Source organism: Lactuca serriola, chromosome 2, assembly GCF_051521515.1.
Source record: "Lactuca serriola cultivar US96UC23 chromosome 2, Lser_US96UC23_V15, whole genome shotgun sequence".
NCBI lineage: Eukaryota > Viridiplantae > Streptophyta > Magnoliopsida > Asterales > Asteraceae > Lactuca > Lactuca serriola.
Genome location: NC_136409.1, coordinates 168,718,716 through 168,736,544, shown reverse-complemented (window position 1 = coordinate 168,736,544; position 17,829 = coordinate 168,718,716). Strand labels below are relative to the sequence as shown.

Here is a 17,829-nt window from a genome sequence, read left to right as displayed (position 1 = left end):
TATCCCTCAATTAACGAAATTGTGGGTATTAAAGTTAAAACCACCATCACGTCCATAAAATATATTCATCACATTGGTCCAAAGGTTATAATTGTGAAATCGCCATTTCCATTTGTATTATAAGGCCCTATTTTGCCTTTCATCACTGTTCCTAATCCATAAATATTGAAGGACAAAATATTCATGGATAAACCTCTTTCGTACCCACACTATGCAATAAGTTTTGCATCTCTTTTTTCCTACCCAATATTTCATGATCCAACGCCTTTGACATAATGTTCTACTCCATCAAGCAATAAACCACCACTAGTTTCCATCCATATAAAACTTAAAGCTTGTGTTGTCTTATGTTCTTTTGTTCACAAAAGTACGAGAAAACGATGATGACCCACCCCTAGATTTTAATTTTAGCCAAGAGTGGCCTACACTCATACCACCTTAAACATCTATACAGTCTTTACACTAGATCGAGGAGGTTTGGAGAGGGATTCAGATTCAACAGGGGGAAAACCATTATAATTAACATTTTTGTTAACACTTTTATTAAGGGTAATGGTAAAAATAAGTTTTTAAAAAAAATGTTTGGATTAGTTTTTATAGTGACAAAAGTCAATAGCACAATAATTAAATATCAATTATTTGGGCTTATATTCAACAATCAATATTTATAATTTTATGTAATTTTTGTTTTTTTTTATAATTTTAATAATAATCAAGATCTTTTTGAGATGATTATCCGTTTTTTTGGGACTGTTATGATTAGTTTAACCATCAAATAGGTAAGGGGATTGATATGGTGTTAAGTCTGATTTTCAAAGCATTGTATAAGGGTGTGTTTGGAATTCCTTTTTTAAGTTAAAAGTCCATTTTGTAAAAAGAGTTTTTTTTTTTTTAAAAGAACTTTTTCTAGAAGAAGACATTTAAAATGTGTTTAGATGGAATTTTAAGACTTTTAAGAGATAAAAGCCAAAAGTCATAAAAAATAGAATTTCATGACTTTTTAAAAGACTCCTTTTTAGACATGGCTAAAAGTTAATTTAAAATGACTTTTCTATTTTGCCAAACATCTTTTTGCCTTTTTTAACTTTTTGGAAAAGTTAAAAGTTCAAAAGTTGTTTTAAAAGCAAAGCCAAACACCTCCTAAATGTGCGGGTTATTTGAAAAATCGTTGTGTTGAAAAAACCTTTTAATTGCTTTATGTAATTTCGGAAGAAAAAACTGAAAATCTCCAATCTTAAATGATATATGTGATGGATGAAATTTTTTAATTTTTTTTTCATTTCTAGTTTTACTCTATCTGTCTATCACCATTGTTGGGTAAAAACTAAACAAAACATAACCGGATGTATACTCCTATATGGCCCATCATTATACTATATATTAAAAATGTCCATCCTTAGCTACAGTATATTTCATGTGATTTTGGCATATTTAGTCCACATCTTTACATATGTGTCAAAAGTGGTTGCCTTCTTTTATTTTATTGCGTTGTGTTTGTCTTACCGTCTCAGATGCTTCTCGATTTTCTCCACCGCCTTATCTTCCTTCTGTAATAGTAATATCTCTTTCTTTCTCTTGCTTTCTGGATGGTTCCGTCCACTGCCCTAGACGGCGTCGTACTACACGGATGCGCCCTCCACCGCCCACCGCCTGTAATACTAAAGTTTTCGCGTTTCTTTGTGTCTTTTCCATCTTCAATCGCACGTCAACAGTGATGATTATAGGAGGAATCAGTACAGTCGGAAGTTCTACCGACATCACCCTCTCTAACCTCTCCTTGGCCTTCGCTCTCTGTTCTTCTTTTTTATTGGGCTTCGCTCAGCAACATTATCCAAGTGTCCAGCTCATTTGAAATCCCGATTGTGGAAGGTATGTGTTCTCTTTTTTCTTTCCCAGTCCCTGTTTTTTCTCTTTGATCATCGCTCCCGCTCTTAATCAAATAATCAGTTACCTCTTCCACTGTGTTTTCTTGATTTCCATTTTGGGATTAATGATCAAAGAGAAAAAACAGGGACTGGGAAAGAAAAAAGAGAACACATACCTTCCACAATCGGGATTTCAAATGAGCTGGACACTTGGATAATGTTGCTGAGCGAAGCCCAATAAAAAAGAAGAACAGAGAGCGAAGGTCAAGGAGAGGTTAGAGAGGGTGATGTCGGTAGAACTTCCGACTGCACTGATTCCTCCTATAATCATCACTGTTGACGTGCGATTGAAGATGGAAAAGACACAAAGAAACGCGAAAACTTTGGTATTACAGGCGGTGGGCGGTGGAGGGCGCATCCGTGTAGTATGACGCCGTCTAGGGCAGTGGACGGAACCATCCAGAAAGCAAGAGAAAGAAAGAGATATTACTATTACAGAAGGAAGATAAGGCGGTGGAGAAAATCGAGAAGCATCTGAGACGGTGAGACAAACACAACGCAATAAAATAAAAGAAGGCAACCACTTTTGACACATATGTAAAGATGTGGACTAAATATGCCAAAATCACATGAAGTATACTGTAGCTAAGGACGGACATTTTTAATATATAGTATAATGATGTGGCAATAAGAACCATTTTTGAAAGATGAGTCATGTTTCATTGACGTGGAAGTAATTGTAAAATCTAATACGGTATATTTAAAAGACCAGTACAGTAACATTATATCGGTGTGGATGGTCTAAAAAAAATGAAAGATATTCTACTTGTATATTAATTTTGTGAATGTATTAGATATTTCTTAACAATCAAGTCTTACATGTTATATATAAGACGTTCCACAAAATTTAATAAACACCGACCAAATTTCATACAAAACCTCCTGTTGGCTTAAATCAAGAAACAAAGACGATTCAAGTGGTCTCACATATAAATCACAGATTTACACCAATACCACAATCAATAACATCAATTTACACAACCAACAACCCCTTCAATCAACCAATATCATAAACAATCATACTTTCAATAACAAGCACCAAATCAATTCTTCTGATGAACCGCTATTTGATGAATATCCATTTCTTTCAACATAACCGCCCGCCCACAAGAGTCACACGGGGTAGTCCGGGACCCACATCGACTCTCGTTGATTTTAAAAAGCGCTAAACCAAATGTCAATTTGTAGCCTGTTACTAGATCTCTTTAAGATATAAATTGCATTGATGGTTCTTCTTTATGTTTTCGTTTTCCTGATTACCTTTATGGTCGTTAACGAAATTCGTCAGATATCAGCACTTGACTCATAAATGCTGTTCAAGAAAGGGTGTTGAGAAAATCACAAGGTTTTTTCTCAGCATTTGCATAGAAAATTTAGAAAAATATCTAACCTCTCTAGACTTCTTGTCCATACTATTATTGACATCTTATCGACATAAATTGTCTTTATCGTTTGGTTTGGTGTCAATATAGTATAATATCTAAGAAAAATTTTATGAGTTTATAGTAAAACTAATTCTTTTAAAACCCCTCTAAATCCCTAGTAAGTAGTAACCTCAAGGTGCTAGAGGAAAGCCCCGGAGCGCCCGAAGTCTTCGAGAAAAAGAGATTTTCGGCTCAGAAGCTCTGCTCCAGCGGAACCCAGTTTTTAGCAAAACCCGCTGTAAGTGAGATATGCCTACCCTACTTTAAATATAACTTATATTTAAATATAATATCGTTATTATGAACCTATAAATAAGATTTCTTAGTTATTCAAATTCGTTATATTGATTGATCTACTTACGGGGATGATGTCTAGGCTGTGATTTAGTGAAGTGTTTAAAGTAGGATTTCCAAACAGCATACTTCGTATACCAAACGGACCCTACCTCCGATATGATCCTAACTGATTGTTCCTTACTTGATAGATCATGAAGTAGACTCTGAGTTAATGATGAATCTAGACTAATAATTAGTCGCAATAAATATTAGACTAAAATCCAGTGGTAATAATACTAGGTTTCGTCGAAGGAAGTGAGTGCATAGTCCATTTCATGAACATGATTTTAATACAAGTATTGATTGAAGTATTAAATATATGTTTATGTGTAAAATATTTGATGTTGCCTGAAATATGTGTTAAAGAGCATACCTGATAATATATGATGATTTAGGATAAAGAGTAAACCTAAATTAATTATGAGGAATATTGGATAGTATCTTCTTATGAGTATGAGTGAGATATACACGGAGATTAGAACTTTAAATTATGTCATTGATCCGGGAGCATGGATTAGACATAGTCATTCGTCCCTAGTCCGAGAGTATGGTTTGGGCACAGCCATTTGTCATTAATTCGGGAGCATGGATTAAGAAATAGTTAGTTGTCCTTAGTCCGAGAGTATGGTTAGGACATAGTTATTTGTCACTAATCAGGGAGTATGGATTTAGACATAGACAATTTTCCCTAGTCCGAGAGTATGGAATAGGCACAATTATTGATCCGAGAGCATGGATTAGATCCGGGAGTATGGATTAAGTAAAAAGGTAAATTTTAGATCCGAGAGTATGGACAGTGTTGTTGAGAGGATTGACGAGGTGGGGTAAGAGTTGTTTATACATGGTGAAATTGTATACTTGTGAGTTCTAAAATTTATATATATGATATAACATTGTGGGATTGAAATCCCTATGTACGCACCAGGTTTAAGCTTCATTACACTGAGAGATTAATGAGATGTAGATCACTAGTGTAAATGAATGTAAGGTCTGTTTATGCTTATGTTCTGTATTGACGATGACATCCCAACATTTTAAAAGGGATAAAATGCATTTCTTCATAAATGCTTTGATAACATATTTATCTTGTTTTTCTGGGAACAAACTCCACAACATATTTCATTAAAAGATACTCTGATTTTCAAAATAAAGCATAAACAAATCGGTCTCTTCTGGCCGTAAAAATGGGGATGTCACAGCCTGAGCAGCAGGCAACTTCTAAGACCTTGAGACAGCGGTTGTGCGAGGCACCGATTTTGAACCTGCCGGAGGGTGTTGAGGATTTTGTGATTTATTGTGATGTGTCGATCACGGGTTTAGGGGTAGTGTTGATGCAGAGGGGTCACGTGATAGCTTACGCTTCGAGGAAGCTGAAGTCTCATGAGGCGAATTACTCAACTCATTATTTGGAGTTGGGGGCTGTGGTTTTTGCCCTTAAGATTTGGCGATATTATCTCTATGGGGTCCGCCGTACTATTTACACAGATCACAATAACCTAAGGTATCTGATGGACCAGCTGAATCTGAATATGAGACAACGCCGGTGGTTGGATGTGGTGAAGAATTATGATTGTGAGATCCTTTATCACCCAGGGAAGGCCAATGTGGCGACCGATGCTCTCAGCCACAAGACGGTTGCAACTTCGATCATGGATACATATGTTTGAGGATGACCGTGATTACTCTGCTTTTGGAGTTGATTCGTGAGGCTCAGGTCGAGGCTACGAAGGAAGAGCACCGAAAGAGTGAACGAATTGTGGGTCAGGTGGCTTCCTTCGATTATGATAGTCGTGGGTTGTTGACCCTTCATCGTCGGGTTTGGGTTCCATATTGGGGCGGTGTGCGTCATGTTCTGATAGAGGAGGCGTACAAGTCTAAGTTCTCCATTTATCCCGGGGAGACGAAGATGTATAAAGATCTTCGTCCTGATTATTGGTGGCCCTGCATGAAGCGGGGTGTGGCTTGGTATGTGGAGTGATGCTTGACTTGCAGGAAATTCAAGGTCGAGCATCAGCGGCCTCACGACAAGATGCAACCATTGGAGATCCCCATTTGAAAATACGAGGATATTACCATGGATTTCATCACAAATTTATCCCGAACTGCACGCGGAGTGGATTCAATATGGGTCATCATGGATCGATTAACCAAGAGCACACATTTTATCCTGATCCAGGAGAGTATTTTTGTAGAGAAATTGGTTGAGATTTATATCAAGGAGGTTGTGGCACGTCATGGGGTTCCGGTTTCGATGGCTTCTGACAAGATGTCCGGTTTACTTCCAAGTTTTGGAAGAGGTTCCATGACGAATTGGGTACTCGTCTCCATTTCAGCATAACATTTCGTCCACAGACCGATGGTCAGAGCGAGCGGACTATTCAGACCATAGAGGATATGATGTGGGCGTGTGTTTTGGACTTTAGTGGGAGTTGGGATACGTATCTTCTGTTAGTGGAATTTTTGTATAACAACAATTATCACACCAACATTGATCGACCTCCATTTGAGATGCTCTACAGAAGGAAGTGCAGGACCCCGATTTGTTGGGGCGAGGTCAGTCAGCGGGTTATGGAGAGTACTGAGGTGGTACTCAAGACCACTGATTTGATTCAACAGGTTTGGAGTAGGTTTCAAACAACTCAGAGTCGACAATAAAGTTATGCTGACAGGCGCCGATCAGACTTAGAGTTCCAGGTGGGGGATATGGTTCTCCTGAAGGTGTCACCTTGGAAAAGTGTCATCCGATTCTGGAAGAGGGGCAAGCTGGGCCCCAAGTATATTGATCCCTTCAGGGTTTTGGCTCGAGTAGGTCGGGTTGCATATCGCTTGGATCTTCCAGATGAGCTCAGTCAGATTCATAGCACGTTCTATGTCTCTCAGCTATGGAAGTTTTTAGTGGATGATTCCGCAGTGGTACCGTTGGAGGATATCTAGGTGGATGATCTTCAGAATGATATTGAGAGACCGATGTCGATTCTTTATCGGAAGACGAAAACCTTGAGGAACAAGGTTGTGGAGTTAGTGAGGGTGCAATGGCAGCACCGCAAGGGTTCGGAGTGGACATGGGAGCTGGAAGATGAGATAAGGGAGCATTATCCAGAGTTATTCGGTGTAGTCGACTTCGAGAATGAAGTCTGATTCAAGTGGGGAAGAATTGTAACATCCAAAACCCTAAGGTACTAATTCATTCTTTCATTTGCATTATGAGGGTCTTCACAACTTGAGGTCTTAGGGATCACGTCGTGATTGACCGTTGACTTGTTGACCCGCGTTTCTGGAAACTCACGACGTGAGGCATAAGGTCTCACGATGTGAGTACAACTTAATGACCCAAAACTCTAATGTTCGAGTATTTAAGTGAATGAGAGGCTAGGGTTATCCATCCCCAACCTCTCTCAGCCTTTAAACCTATAGAAAACCCTAATCTCGACCCTCTTGAAGCTTTTAAGCATTTTTTAGATCCTTGAAGCATTCTTTAGTGGTTTTTGGTTAGTTAAAATGGAAGAAGACCTTAGTTGAGCAACCTCTTGGCGTTTTGGCTTTCACCTTGCAATCTCTTGGAGCTTTTATACCATTGTAAGTCTTAAAACTTGGACCTTCTACCTATTTCATTAAAGATCTAAGTTATAAGCTCCTTTTTGCATGTTTTGGGTGGGATTGCTTGCATGGGGTCCAAAAAGTTGGCAACTTTATGGATCATTAACTCATTCTCTTCATTATAGTCTTTGGATCTGAGTTTTGGTGAAGTTTGGGACTCCAAGTTTGAGTATAGATCTCATTTTCCCCACTTTTGATCTAGTAAGAGTTTGAGTCATGCATTGGACATGCATGACTGAAAATCTTCAATTTTTATCATCTTTTGGGTAAAGGAAGACCCCCCTGGAAAGTCCCAAGTTATGGTTGTAAGGAATAAGAGCTTAATGTTTTAAGTTGGTCTGTTCAGATCTCACGACGTGAGGTTTTGGACCTTCGCGTCGTGAGGATGTTGGCCACCCGTCTATTTTTTCCGGATTAGGTCACGATGTGACTCAAGGTTGGGTCACAACATGACGGGGACTAGAATCTTTTTGATAGGTTGAGTTGACTCACTGAGTCGAGTTGGTCTTCACGACTTGACCATGGTCTAGTCACGACGTGAGAACCCATTGTGGGAGTTTGGACCGTAGATTTTGGACCATGTTGGGCCTTGGGATTTTGATTTAGGCCTATTGTCTGGCATATTGGGTTTCTTTGGATTTAGGCCCATGATGGGTTTTGGGCCCAATTTGGAAAATTGGGCCATATTTGGGCTTTGGGTGATCATTTTAGAATTTGGACCTTTTGGATAGTTGGTTTGGGCTTTGGCCTTGACCCAAGTTAGGTAAAGGGTAAAATGGGTCTTTTACCCTAGTTTGGACTCTTAGTGTGATGCAGGATCTAATTATTAATTGGATGATATTTTTATTCATAGCAAGAGGATTTCAGCGGACCAACAACTAGAGTTTGATCTATGAGATTCAGCAGTCTGAGGTGAGTTTCCTCACTGTACTTAGCGGGTCGAAGGCACCAATGTTGGCCCATGATTATTATGATAGGATGTTATATGTATGCATGACTCTTGCATGTGTTATATGCTGGTATGTATACCGAGCGAGGCTCGATGTCAAACGAGGCCCGATGACTGTATTGTATGCTATTGGTTTGTGGTTATTGCATGTGTTAGCTTGATTATATGTTTATATGTTTATTATGTGTATCGGACGAGGCCCGATGTCGAGTGGGGCCTAATGAATGACAGATCTATAATCTGAGTGAGACCCAACACCTAGTGGGACTCGATGTCAAGTGAGGCCCTGTGTGGGGTGGGGCCCAATATGTGTTTATGTATGGAATGTAGTATTTTGGGGAACTCACTAAGCTTGGACTTATGATTTTCAGTTTATGTTTCAGGTATTTTACGAATCGAAAAGGAAGAGTCTGGGATGATTGCTAAGCACACACCACCTTTTTCTGCATTTTAAAAATTACTCTGATATGTTTTGATGTATTGACATACTTTGATCTTTTTAGGATTGTATGAAAATGTTTGGATTACTGTTTTTATAAATTAAAAATTAAGTTTTTGGGTCTTATTTTTGGGGCGTTTCACGAAATGAGGACAAATAGGGATGGAGGCTGGAGTTAAGAGAGAGCATGGGGCTATAATGTTGTTTAAATAGGGTCCAAACCCTAAAAGTTAAGGTTTACACCCTGGTCACGTACGCCCAACGTACTCAACATACACCCAGCGTACGCATGCATGGCCTAATATTACAAAAATATCATTAGGGACTAACTTTGCAAACAAACCACAAACCAAGGGTCAAAATGGAATATCTGGAAATCAAGATGTTACAGTAGTTAGAATGATTGTTAATAAAATAGTGGTGATTGGTCTGTTGCTGTCAACTTAGAAGGGATGATACTGAAGCAAATATTGTTAGGCAATGAAGGGTTCAAGTTAGAGGAGTGAAGGGCAAGAGGAAGATGGTGGTGTTGGTAAAGCTTCAATAAAGAACTAAAAAGATACAGAGAGACGATAGATGTGAGGTATAAGGGCAATGGTGTCACAAATTATAAAACCTAGAATCTATTTTGAGTTGATTTTAAAATTCTTGTTGTACGTAAAGGTTTCTAACATGATCATGCATATCATTTTGATAAAATTCATGAATTTAAAATATTTTTCTTTTTAAACTGAACAAGGAAAGATTATGTATGAGTTTAAGTTTCAATCCTTATAAATCCAATATATTGTTTTAATCCAAACATATTATTAATCGTTATACATATCATTAATTGTTGAAGATTTTTTGGCATTGTTTGCCAAAAAAATCAATGGGTTGGTCTAATCTCAGAACAAAGGCTATAAAACAATCGTAAAAAGTTTATTATAGGTTTTTATATTTATTAACAATAACATGTATTCAGGCCGGTCCAAGATGATTTGAAGCCCGGGGCAAAGTAATAAATAGGGCCCTTTTATAATTATAATAATTAATACAATTGTAAGCTAATATAGAAACATAGCAAACAATTTTTTTTTAAGCTACATGCTTTTTTGAATGCAATGTTAACAATTATAGTATAAGTTAAATAATAACAAAAATATTTGTCAATGCATAACAAAATAGATATAAATGATCAAATAATATGATATTAACACTCATGTAAAGACTAAGAAAGTACCTGATGTTGGTGTGAATACCCTCTGACCAGTAAAAAAACCAATACAACATTATGAAAAAACTGAAGTTCAAAATGACAATGAAAACGAAATTAAATAGATTATATTTAAGAAAACAAAATCGAATTTCAGTGTAATCATCAAAAACCCAATACATCAAATTAACAAAAAAAAGGTCGGGATGACAAAGAAGTCAAAATTATGCAAAACATCTGTAAAGAAATTGGCATTCATAAATTTGATTTCGTCTCTAAGGCCATGTTTGATATGCATCTGACCGAGTCAGGTCAGACATTTTTGGATGACTTGGTCAGACGAAAGGTGTTTGATAGACAAAATATTGACGTCTGACTCGGAAAGCAATGTCAGACATTTTTGGCTGACTCGATCAGACGAAAGGTGTTTGATAGACAAAATATTGACGTCTGACTCGGAAAGCAAGGTCTGACCGAGAAAGAAGTTGGGAGATGGCTGACTCAGAAAGAAAATAAGGCTTTCCAATGGTACCCTTGGCTTTGATAAAAATTAGCAACTAATGAAGGTTACAAGAATAGAACTTGAGTCTCCTTTGTAGAAACAATGGTGTTTACCAGCAAACTAAAGGGCTATTTGTGTTTTATCTCTAAAATAATATATTTAATGTTTATTACGTTGGAAGCTTTTGTATACATTATTATTATTATTATTATTATTATTATTATTATTATTATTATTGTAATTGTTGTTGTTATTATTATCATCATATTGCATAGAAACGCGTAGAGCATCGGGGCAAAATGGTCATTTTGCACCAGTCAACACATTCAGTCAGATTTTCAATCAAACAACATGATTTCTTACTTAGTCAGAATTTTTTACTACGACAGACATTTCTCAGTCAGCACTTTCTCATTCAGAAACTATCAAACGGGGCCTAAGTTAAACAGATTAACTTTCAGAGTGATAGGAGTGGGCAACGCCCACATGCATTCTTAGCACAAAAAGCCAAAAAAAAAAAAGGAAACACCGTTACCAGATGTTGTGGTGGTAACGGGAAGCACCGGGAATACCTTATAACGCGCAATAACATTGGAGAGGGGCGGTGTTCATAGGCGTTAGGCCCACTCCTAGTAGCCTCAGAAATATTCCCTTATATACAAAGATTCAGAATATCCGAGTTTCACATATGAAATAATAAGATATTTCAAGAATCAAGAAGGCTAGAACTTACAATTCTTGATTCTAGATTTCTAGTGAGTGAGGCATAATACAAAGACAATGATTGTGGAGAAGAAATGGATTATAGTCTCTAAAAGGTCTCATTCAAAAAATTAGAAATAAATCAACTAACTTCCAATAATCCAATTCAATGTCACTTTGGTATAGTATTGTTTAATGTTATTTCGGAAAAGGAAATCAGAAATAAGAAGGAATTAAGGGAAATAATAGATTTTCAATTTTCTGAAATCGTTGTAGACTTGTGGTACCTTGTGGAGTTGTAAACAGTTTTAGGCTGGTGGGTATGGGTAACGCCCATACCCACGTTATGGGTGCCACATCATCTTATTCTCTCCATAACATATCTATAAACATCAAAAGGAAATGGTGTTTTTTTATTTGAAACGACGTTGAGAAGAAGCAAATCAGGAAAAAAGCAGAGGAATAACACGCGTTTCGTCCTATTACCACCATCACGCCCTGTGGCATAACACCCTATAACGACTAGCTGGGGCGGTGTTCCTACCGCCATGGCGCTGTTAAGGGCTTGCCACATAAGCATAACGCCCGATGGCATTGCCCGCTCCGTATACTCTTATAAAATCAGAAAAGGAGAATAAATCGAAGAAGAAGGATTCAAGGAGAACTAAACGGTTGGGCGATGGATTCTGGAGAAGTGGACGACTAGACGTCGTTTGGATATTCAATATAAATCGTTCATGAAGTTTCTTTGGAAGTCGGAACGTACACTAGTCGTTAGGCATTACCGTATATGTCTTTTTGCTCCCGCTCCGTCTTTTGGATTAGGCGCTTATCAAAGTGTTGGGCCAAAACTATTCTAATAGGCTAAGAAGTAATGGGCGGACACTATGTACCCCAATATAACAAGTATAAAATGGGGGCTTTTTGAGATTTGGGGGCCCGAGGCGGTCGCCCAGCTTGCCCAAACCCATGGACGGCCCTACATGTATTGTAATTTCCAAATAATGACATATATCAGTTAAATAACAAAAAGATTTTTAGGTTGTTTATATTTATTAAGTAGCAATATCACGTATTATAATTTCCAAATAACGGCGCATCATTTCATTACTATTGTGATAATTCAGTTTATATATTATATTTTTGCTAATTTTAACGTCTTATTTTTTTCTAATAACTTTAATAGGCTTTATTAATTTTACTTTTTATAAATTTCTTAATATCTTATACTAACCACATGTTATCAATAATAAGTGTACAAACTAAACTTATACTACCTTACTTTATAATTTGTTAGCTATTTCCAAGATTGTTTGTCTTTACCTTTTTTTTCTAGTATATTCAATTTTATATTTTATTGCATAACATCATCATTTTATCATTAATCTAGATATAAATAATCCTATTCATATCTTCAAATCGATTTACATATTAATTTGTATTAACCATTATAAAGTTACGGATAAAACATCTAATTTTGTAAAAAAAATATTTTTTGGAGAATGAAGACAAACTTAACAATAAGACATCTAATGTTAGATTTAAGAACTGAGTATATACACTAAAGTCCCAATATTTTTATCGTTTTGACAAAAAATTCACAGACTTTATTTTTTTGACAATAAAGTTCTAATTACCGACAATGTTTGACACGTTTACCTTTTTTCGGGTTAGCCAGTAATTAGGACTTTATTGTAAAAAAAAGTTTAAGACTTTCTTGTCAAATTGTGAATTAGGACTTTACTGTAAAATAAATGAAATTTAGGACTTTCTTATCAAATCGTTGAAAATATTGGGACTTTGGTGTATTTTCGTAGCCTAAGAACTTTTAATTGTGATTTTCGTCACAACACCACTGTTTTTCTTACCATCTTCATATTTACACTGATACAATAACGATCAGGGGAAACAGGTGTAAAAGATAGAGCGAAAGAGGGTGATAAGACTTGTAAAACTTTCTTCTTAGTTCGCCGCTATATCTTGAACTTAAAAGAGGGGACAGATTGTACAAACACAAACAACACGCACCTAGTCTAAAGGATGTGAATGTGGAGAAGGGGTAAGAAGACAGATTCATTTTTTTTCCCGTTTCTTAGTTCTCCATTTTTAGGACTACAAAAACTCAACACAACCCTGATTTTTTCTTTCTTTCTTGATTACCTCAAATTTTTTCAATGTCTGTTTGTTGAGATTAAGAAACTATTTAACAAGAATCAAACGTTAATGTTTCAGTAGGATCTAGCTAATTAGAGCATGCTTCAATAACTTTTGTGCTTAAAGATTATCATACCATTAAATTTCTAACCAAAAAAGGGATACATATACTAAAGTCCTAATATTTTCAATGATCGACAAGAAAGTCATAATTTTTTTTTTACAGTAAAGTCATAATTCACGATTTGACAAGAAAGTCCTAAACTTTATTTTTTACAGTAAAGTCCTAATTACCGGCTAAACAAAAAAAGAGTAAACGTGTCAAAAACTGCCGGTAGTTAGGACTTTAGTGTGAAAAAAAAGTTTAAAACTTTTTTGTCAAATTGATGAAAATATTGATAGTTTAGTGTATACATCCTTTTAAAAACCTTTGGAAATTTGTGATTTCAGAACACTTATTTAAAATATTTCAATTGGTTGTTTTATTAGTATAGATTTAATTATTTACTTATTCATCATTTCATTTGTATTTATTTCGAAATTTTATTTTAAAAATGTTCAATGTTTACATGTTGACTTTTTTAATAAACACGTGTAGTACACGGCCTGAAATTTAGTTATTTAATCTTGATTTTTTTAATAAACACGGCCTGAAACTTAGTTATTTAATCTTGACTTTTTTAATAAACACGTATACTCGTATAGTACACGGCCTGAAACCTAGTTCTTTAATCTTGACCTTTTTAATAAACATGTGTAGTACACAAACCTATAATAAAGAATCAAATTTTCTCACTTTTGACAAAGTAAATATCATATTATTTTAAGATCGGTATATCAATCAGAATAAGACTTGCCAATAAATTAGATCCTTATTCCATAACAAAAGGAAAAGGGTGCCCTTATGAACGATTCAAATCCAAAACCATATTAGCAATGGTTACACCACTTAAATATTTTAATCAATCTTGTTCATTAACTTTACTAGCAATGGTTACACCAATTAAATATTTAATCAACCTTGTTCATTAACTTTTTTTAATATATTCAAATCAATTCCAATGATCTAACGAGTTGTTGACTTTATCTTTAAACTTTCTTAATTCATATTATCTCAAGACTTGTTCTCATGGTGTTGCAATTAGTTTGTACCTGTTCAAAGCTTGCCGGTAATTATTTATTCTCAACCAAGCAAATCCCCCGCCTATGAAACCTTCAATCTTCCACGCATTCCACCATCTCCAACCTCACAATCACCGCAATGTCTCTTTTCTCTCTGCAATTTCGAGGCATGTTTAGAGCAATGAACAAGAGAAAAGGTCGCCGGGGATACGAACAGTTGATCAGCGAATCCACCATCGTCGATAATCTACCGCCGGAGCCTAAGATGATCAGATCCACATCGTTGCCTGCAAATTCCTCCGGAGATTTTCCGGTGAAAGTAGATCTCACAGACAAGCAAATGAGAAAGGTGAGGAAAGTGCATCCGCTCTACAGCTTATTAGAGAAGAGGAGGAAGAAGAAGGCGACTGCTAAACCAGAGTTTTCAAGGTACTTGGAGTATCTCAGGGAAGGAGGTATTTGGGACGCTAATTCAGCTAAGCCTGTCATCTACTGATTTAGTGATTATTTCAATCAACCATAAAACTTTTAGGAGTTCTTACGTTAATCGAGTGTTTGTATGCATTGATTGTAGATACCATTGCGTGTTCTTCAAGTATTTTATGTTCTTATATAGTAGTATCAAATAATCAAAAATACTTATATATACATTTGATTTTTTGTGTATCAGATTACATTGAATTTACCCTATAATTTCTTCTTTCGTAAGTCAAATTAGAATTCCGAAAAATCCGATCGTTTTGGTTCTTCCATTCTAGTCAACATTAAATATTTTATGTGATCAATTAGATTATAATGGTTTTTTATTGGTCTTGTCTCTTAACCGGATATTAACGGACTTGGCATCCAAACTTGGGCATGTGAACAATCCCAAGGGATCACTACCAAATGAAGTATCATCATTCATCTTAATCAATCGTTTGATTTAAGACTTTCTGTATAAATTGATAAAAATATACCATAATGTTATTACATGCATAAATATCTGACATTTACAGTTCTATATGGCATGATATTAACATGTATTTATGTAATTTTAAGACTTCGAGGGTATGCAACTATGTATGGTTTAAGTGACAAAAACTAGTTGTCATAACATATGTTTTCGTTATCATATACTAGTATTTGTATTAGGGATGAAAGCAGGTCCAAGCTCGGTCCGGATGGACACGCAATCAGTTAACGAGATATTTTAGAACCGGAAACCGGACCGGTATACAGGAACCGGTCCGATTCGATTCTAGGTACGGTACCGGGTAAGTGAGTCTACAACCGAAAAACCCGAAAACATCAAAGTGGATAGGGTGGAACCTGTAACACCCAAAAATTTCATGCCAAATTAAAACTTTTTCAAAACATTTAAAACCATTTATCATTACAAAGTTTGTTTTCAAAATATATAATATCAGAGTTTTCCCAGAAACATAAACAAATTATGAGGAGTTGTACGATCATGTCTTCGTCTTGCCGCGATCCCCTGATATACCTGAAACAATAAACTGAAACTGTAAGCCCGGAAGCTTAGTGAGTTCCCCCAAAATACCAACGTCATACAAATATAACCACATCATATAACAAATACAAAACAACATGCATAATGAGCCTTCAGCCTGATTGGACTGTCTCGTAGGGCCTACAGTCTATCTGGACTGCTCCCGAGCCTTCGGCATGACTGGACCACTTCACAGGGCCTACTTCCTATCCGGACCGCTCACTGGGTATGTTGGCCTTCAGCACAAAGTAGGACCGCCTCAACCCAACCCCCAATCAAACAAACATGTGCACATAAATATCATACGCTAGTTCATATCATATAACAGTCAAACCGATCTAATAGATCACTAATCATAGCAACATCCCAATAACCGGGATACAGACCTAACCGATCACTAACATAGCATCATCCTATAACCAGGACACCGACCTAACCAGGTCACTACGCATAAGCATATCACCATCCTAACTACCAGGATGTAATCAATAAACATATCATGACATAACCGAATACAATCCATAAAGGGTCGGCCTTGGTGCCTTAGACCCCATTGATATAGTGAGGATAACTCACCTCATACTATGCTGAAGTACTGCAAATCTCTAACTGCTGTCTCCCCGGAACCCCACACTACCACACCATAAATAATAAGTTAACACCCATCATGACCTCCTTGACTAAATGTCCCCACCCTGCTCATATTTTCCCAAAATACCCCAGAAGTCCAATAGTGAACCCTTGGCAAAGTCAAAGTCAACAGTCCATGTTGACCTCGACTCGTTGAGTACCCTTAACTACTCGCCGAGTTCCTATCAATGACTCGTGATAGTTTCGTTTTTATTACTTCTTTTTATAGTTTATTTTTAGTTAAAACCATCTCATTTCAGTCAATCTTCATGCATATTTTCTCTTTTTGTCATTTTTCTCCTTTACCGGGTGCTTTCTAGTCTTTTGAGCTTAATTGCAGGATTTACCGAAGACTATTTGTTATTGGAGGCTTAGAAGGATGTGGGACTTATGGAGGCATGTGATTTGCTTGTGGACTTGAAGTGATGCGATTGGGCTAGATGCTTACGTAAAAGAAGAAATCAATTTGGATTTAATTTGTGGGCAAGGATGATGATGAGGCGACGCGGAATCGAGCTACAAGAAAATTTAAGGAGTATTGGGTCAATCATTAGAAGGCTTTGGAATGGAAAATGGGTCCTAAAGAGTTATGATTGTGGGCTGAAGTTGAAGAAGTGAAGATTGGGCTAAAATGCATGATTAATGGCCCAAGTCTCACATTCAGCGTGACCCACGCGGTTCGCGTGGACTCATACGCAGTCCGCATGAATTGTTCTGAGCTGATTCCGGGTTTGACTTGTTGACTCTATTTGTGGAAGTTTGGTGGGTGACTTTTGGCACCTTTTTGAATCCGGAAATCAGCTCCCTTTTGCTGGAGATTGGAGCCATTTTTGTGGGGGGATGACTTGAAGAACACACACCATATTCTCTCAAAGAGCCTTGGAAGATTTGAAGAATTTTTGGAAGATTAGTGTAATTTCCTTTCATCTTGCATCTAAGACAATGTTTGATACCACTAAACTACATTGTTTTTCTTTTACTTTGGCCATGCTTGGCTAAACTTTCATTTGGTTGATTAGGGTTTAACCCATGGATGATTATTTGCTTTGAAGACTTATCATTACATTTGTGTTTGATGTTTATGGGAATGTTTTCTAGTTAAACATCTTGTTGTGTTTATTTATCTTTGATCATGAGCTTGGATGAATGAATGCTTGTTTTTTGTTGACTAATTTCTTGGTTAAGTAATAGACCTTCAAATTAGTAAGCAACAAATGGTTTATATATTTGTTTTCATTTCATTTAGACCATGGAAAATTTTCCTCCATAATGATAATGTAAGCATTTGATTATCTTTTGGACTTGGTAACTCTTACAACTTAAAGTTAATTGATTTTCACAAGATTTTATGCTTCATTGGTT

General features: G+C 36.4%; 1 protein-coding gene across 1 annotated transcript; it reads left to right on the top strand.

The window, feature by feature from the left end:
• Nucleotides 1-14,484: 14,484 nt before the first annotated feature.
• On the top strand, nucleotides 14,485-14,841 carry LOC145089776 (uncharacterized). The gene has a single exon (XM_079028172.1). It carries the CDS (start codon nucleotides 14,485-14,487, stop codon nucleotides 14,839-14,841), a length of 357 nt encoding a protein of 118 aa, XP_078884298.1.
• Nucleotides 14,842-17,829: the final 2,988 nt, after the last annotated feature.